The sequence below is a fragment of the Platalea leucorodia genome, assembly GCF_965183815.1.
Source record: "Platalea leucorodia genome assembly, chromosome: 7".
In the NCBI taxonomy this organism is placed as follows: Eukaryota; Metazoa; Chordata; class Aves; order Pelecaniformes; family Threskiornithidae; genus Platalea; species Platalea leucorodia.
In genome coordinates this window covers 17,104,398-17,110,397 of record NC_138829.1, presented here as the reverse complement: position 1 = coordinate 17,110,397, position 6,000 = coordinate 17,104,398, and the positions used below count along the sequence as shown (strand labels likewise).

The 6,000-nt window shown below is 41.0% G+C and overlaps 1 protein-coding gene across 1 annotated transcript in view; it reads right to left on the bottom strand.

Annotated features, from left to right (window-relative positions):
• Positions 1–666: 666 nt before the first annotated feature.
• The window catches only part of CLMN (calmin), a gene marked incomplete at its 3' end in the record, with an annotated part of 72,575 nt that continues 67,241 nt past the window's right edge, over positions 667–6,000 (bottom strand). The window contains exons 10-13 of the mRNA XM_082316865.1: positions 5,705–5,886; positions 4,103–4,163; positions 2,982–3,043; positions 667–820 (exon numbers count right to left, since the gene is read on the bottom strand). Of these exons, the coding sequence (XP_082172991.1) occupies positions 667–820; positions 2,982–3,043; positions 4,103–4,163; positions 5,705–5,886 (459 nt within the window). The remainder of the gene's footprint in view (positions 821–2,981; positions 3,044–4,102; positions 4,164–5,704; positions 5,887–6,000) is intronic.

Sequence of the window (6,000 nt, the reverse complement as noted above, 5' to 3'; positions counted from 1 at the left end):
ACACCCAATTTACTCCTGCAAATTAAACATAACAAAAGGTGCACGATAAAAATGAATTTAAATCCTAAACCACCAAACTCACCTACCCAAATAAACCCTCAGTCTGATTTTGTTGCTCCACTGGATTGCCATTGGAATTGTAATCAATTCCTGGGGTCAGCATGTTCCACCACCTGCAGCTCTGCTCTGCCTCCAGCTCTCTCAAAGAATTTCATGGAAAATGGGAAAAAGCATTTCTAGCCTTGCCCTTGCAGGTGGGCCAGATTCATGGGCAAGTCAACACCACCCCTCTTCCACAGCTGTTAGGCCCTACATAGGTAAATGAAGCCAGAAGAATCATTTTTGAAGACTAGAGCTCTGAATTGTTCATATTTCTACTGATAATTATCTGGTTTTATTTAGCATCTTATAAAGCAAGGCACAAATGTACAAAATCGCGTCTACTAAATCAGGTCATTTTTATATATATTTACAGAATTATCATAATATAAAATGTGCTTAGACACTGTCATAGCACAACAGTAGAGGGATTGAGGACAACCTGATAATAAACACAAATACCAGGTCCTACATATCTGGTTGTGCTTCACCTGAAGGAACATATTCATATGCAGATACACAAAGCAATCCAGCCACCGTCCTTTATTGTTCTACGCCTCACAGAGATCAAACTTTCTTGCTAAGAAGCTGTGGAAGGAGTAAAAGGCAGTAGACCAGCGCCCAGAAGAAAATGATGAAGTAGAATATCTCTGGCTGCTCAACAATCGTAATCTCATGAGCTGGTGCTGGAGTCTCACTTGCTTCCAAGTCCTTTTTCTTCCTGAAAACAGGAGAGAATTTGATAAGAGGCAGGAAGAAGAAGAAAAAACCCTTCTGGTTAATAGTTACTGTAAAGATTAGAGGGTGGACTAAAAGACAGCAGTTTAATGAACCATTTCAGTCTAGTCAGTTGGAGTCCAAGCTAGACTATGAGGTGCATAATGGGCTTTAGCAGTGTGTTCCCTTAGAAGCCAATGTACATGGCAATTAATCCTCTGAAAACTTTGGACAAATTCTCAGATAGTCTAAATACATGCCATTACAGTACAGTCCTTTGACATAAGGTGATTTCCATCAGTCAAAAAGATGCCCTTTTATATTCAGAACAGTAAACATAGCTCTGGGCAACACATATCACACTTTCACAATTTTACTTATACACTGTATCTGACTTGATACGCTTTCCCCGAATCATCTACTTCCAGAGCTTCTTATGTCAGACACCAGAACATTAAACAGAAAAAGCCCAAGACTTCCAGAAACCAACTAGCAGTTGGGGTTTGTAGGAGAACTCCAAAATGCCAACTTTCCAAAATTCCAGCTGTGGTTCATAAGGGCAAAGCCCAACGGACTCTGCCAGCACCACTGAGCACTCACAAAGATAAGAAAAGGTCTTATTTAAAAAGGCACAAGACCATACACTTATTTTATAATTTTATACTACTATGTGAATCACCCTCTGGTACACTTCTTTTTACTCTACTTTTGTAGAAAACTGTGGTTTGGCCTGTTTTAATGAGTCCGTCTTCTGGCTTGGAGCATCCTACTTGCTCAGGTATTACACTGGATATATACCTGAGCGTTACACAAAACTTGCTCAATATCAGCAGTCTGCAAACAGGCATAACTGTGATAGCTATTAATGTATTTTTTTAACAGAAGTGTAAGTGAGACCAGGACACTGGATCCTGATAATATTTTGTGTGTTTTCTGCATTTAAATGCAACCATCATTTTAACTAGAAGTTCTGGGAGGTACTATTCAGTCTCAACTGAATATGACAAGGTGACCCGCTTAGTGGATGAGGGGAAGGCTGTGGATGTTGCCTACTTGGACTTTAGTAAAGCCTTTGACACTGTCTCCCACCGCATTCTCCTGGAGAAGCTGGCTGCACACGGCTTGGATGGGTGCACTCTGCGCTGGGTTAAAAACTGGCTGGATGGCCGAGCCCAGAGAGTGGTGGTGAACGGAGTCAAATCCAGTTGGCGGCCAATCACCAGTGGTGTTCCCCAGGGCTCAGTACTGGGGCCGGTCCTGTTCAACATCTTCATTGATGATCTGGATGAGGGGATCGAGTGCACCCTCAGTAAGTTTGCAGATGACACCAAGTTGGGTGGAAGTGTCGATCTGCTGGAGGGTAGGAAGGCCCTACAGAGGGATCTGGACAGGCTGGATCGATGGGCCAGGGCCAGCTGTATGAGGTTCAACAAGGCTCAGTGCTGGGTCCTGCACTTGGGTCACAACAACCCCATGCAACACTACAGGCTTGGGGAGGAGTGGCTGGAGAGCTGCCTGGCAGAAAAGGACCTGGGGGTGTTGGTTGACAGCCGCCTGAACATGAGCCAGCAGTGATTCTGTGATTCTATGATTCTGTGAACTGAGAGAGAAAACCTAAAGCAATCCTTGTTTCTTATAGATATGTAGACCCTAATACCAAAGGAATACACACTCTCCGTTCAGGATCCATCACCCTAAGTCTAAACTAAACACACATACAAATAATAAAAATTCATGGGTGCTCTAACAGAGGCCAGAACTCCACTGAAGTATGGTCTAGCACTGACCACGCTAAACATTGTCTTGACAGTCTTCCAAACATGGAAAGAATCATGACTGCCGGAGGGCCTCATATTTGAAGTCCTCCCATTCTTTTCTTGGTGTGAAATATCCACTATGTGGAGAAAGTGCTCACAATCTTGCTTAGGCAGCTGAGTCTTTCCTCTCAAGACAAGGAAAAGCATTTTAGTCAAGGGGGAGATCGAGCAATAAAGAAGTTTTGTGTCTTACACCTATGGGAAATATGAACTCCAAGCCATTACACAAGACATCCAGTCAATCTCTACAATTATGGTTAATTTTCATTTCCCTTTGTAACATTGTTAGAAGCACCTGGGAGTTATGGATTCCTTGCAAAAGGCTTTGTCTGAATAAGCACGACTCACCTGATGATCAATGGATTTTCACCCATATCTGTCATCTTCTGCTCGTTTACACCATAGGTTTCCTTAAACAAAACAGGAATAGATTATATAAAAAAAATAAAATTCAGCATCTCACAAAGATGGTAATTGTGTGTGTATTTTATGCAGAGTATGTCTAATGTTTGCTTAAATAAAATGAAAATGTGCTTATAAATTTATTCCCTGCCAGCACATCCGCCACTGCAGTCTGCTACACACACAGAAAAGGAAAAAAGTTGTGAAAAAAGAAGATTTTTTTTGCTTTCAACTGCTTTCATTCAGTTGAATAAAGCTCCCTTCATTGATATATATTTCTAGTAGCTCTGACAGCATTGCAAAACTAAAGCATCTGTGTGAAACCTCAGTTTCACTGAACATGGGCAGCAGCATTTCTTTAAAACTCCAAGACGGTCAGGATTTTATTTTGTGCTGAAAAGAGCCATATTCCTATCCTTACTCAGTGTGCCCAGATTGCTGACGTTGTCCCTTCCTTCTGACTTAGAAATCCAGAGCTCAGCTGTATAGTGCGCTCTCAAGAAACCAATATGACTTCCATCTGCCATTAAGGATGCAGTTTCACATTACAACTAAAATTCTTTTAGGGTTAGCTGTTGCTATTGAGATAATATAATACACCGCTGCTATGAAGGAGAAGGAAGGAGCCCAATCTGTCATAAAAAGTGCACTTCAGGATACACCCAGCATTTTTGCAGGGCTGTGACCGGGACACCAACATACATACAGAGAATGCACAAACTAAAAGAAACTGGAGCAGCAAATAAAGGCAGCTTCAAAGAAGCAAAATGTTGCAGCTATACAGTTATGAGGAAGTAAGCCTCAAAGTTACAATAGATTTAATTGTAGTATTAGGTACTCCTTTGTGGGTTTGGTCAAGGTTCAACAAGGTTCAATTCCATCTATTTAGGAGAGTTCAGTAAAGCTTTTCAGCTATGCCTGGTTTTGGCACTAAAATTATTAGAAGTCATGGGGCTTTTGTATTGTCACTTAGCTTTACATATAGAGTAGACCCTTTTACAGTATGCGAACTTTTGGAGTTTACGAGAAACAGAGAAACAGCGACAGGTGAATTTCCACATACTTACCTCCTCAGAAGTATTAGGAGATCTTTTTCGGAGATAAATGTTGGAATCACTGTCACTGGTTCTGAAATGTATGTAAAAGCAAAGTTTTTAAATTCATAAAGCTAAGTTTTGTTTTGACTTCAAAGAGAGCCACTGCAATTGCACATGCTAGTTTTAAGCTATGCAAAACCACAAATATGCATTGTTGCGTGTAGTAGAATATGGACTTGAATTTATCAGTAAGATGATAAAAAATCACTTTCAGAAAACCTGACCCATGAAAAAATCCATATGCTCAAATTGGAATCTTTTCTGAAAAATGGTATCTGGTAGGGTTTTGGCACCTTTGACATCATTGACATTTAAGTGAAAGTACACCCCAGGTTTTATGGTTGTCTATATAAATAAAAAATTGACAGACCTTGCAGGGAACAGAAAGCTTGAAGGAGATAATGGGTTTTTCTAAGCAAAGTCTTTCAAATTCATTACAGTGTTATAGCGATAAGCATCAACAAATTACAGTTCATGTCCCACTCAAATACATTACCTAAGAACTAAATGAGAACATAAGAGGGAACAGAAGTGAATGGAGTAAAATTAGCTGAGTGTCTCTGTACTGAGTCTGGCTGGGGTGCAGTTAACTTTCCCTATAGCAGCTCCTATAGTTCTATGCTTTGTATTTGTAGCTAAAACTGTGCTGATAACACACCAATGCTTCAGCTATTGCTAAGCAGTGCTCACACAGCACCAAGGCTGTCTCTCCAACTCCCCCGCAAAGGCCAGTAGGCTGGTGGTGGGCAAGAGGGTGGCAGGGGACATAGCTGGGACAGCTGACCCAAACTGACCAAAGGGACATTCCATACCATATGATGTTGTGCTCAGCAATAAAAACTAAGAGACAGGAGGAAGCTGGCAGAGAGACGCACATACACAAACACACTCGTTATTAAGGCATTTGTCTTCTGAAGCAACCACTACGCTTACTGAGGCCCTGCTTCCCAGGAGGTGGCTGGACATCGCTTGCTGATGGGAAGTAGAGAGTAAATATTTTCTTTTTTTTTTTTTTTTTGTCTCCTTTTGCTTCCACATGTGGCCTTTGCTTTTTTTGATGAAACTGCCTTTACATCGACCCATGAGTTTTTCATCTTATTTTGTCCCCCCGTCCTGCTGAGGATGCAGAGTGAGAGAGTGGCTTGGTGGGCACCTGGTGGCCAGCCAAGGTCAACCTACCACAATCTCATTCGCTTGTTCAAAAACAGAAAAAGAGGCCAAGAAATATCTGTTGGAATGAAGCAGTATCACGCTTCCACATAGTGTCACAATGCAAATGAATTATGTCACCTACGTTACAAAACACTCTTTCTGTTGGAAAAACAGTTAAAACACTGCCATGTTAAAAATACGCTGGGGTTCCAGTTGGGTTTTGCATAACAAAGTTTGCATAGCAAAGTCAAATCAAGTCCCATTGGCACATTTAAGATAAACACAGGAAGAAGGCAATGAGTCCCAATACACTGCTCCTAAAAGAAGTCTACAAGAAACATCCAATGGACAGGGCACACTTCAAAAGACCAGGCATTCATATCAGTTAGGTGTATTTAAGACAATGTTAATGTGAAATACCTGGTAAATTCCTGATAATCAGCAATTTCTTCCAGTTTATTTTGTGACAGAGCAGTAGTGGCACCTTCTGAGATCTGCAAGTCTTCTACTTTGATCATATTTTTCCCTTCTTCCTCCCTATTACTACTTTTTTCTGGTCTCTTTATGGCTATTGATAAATCCTCTAGATGTTCTACTATGGCCTGTTGAAATTAAGAAACATTTTGCATTAGACAACAAAACTGTTTCCCTACCCTTCTAAATAGTGGTGTAGCCTACTCAGATGCTAAATTGCATGTAGTACAAGATTGAAAGTC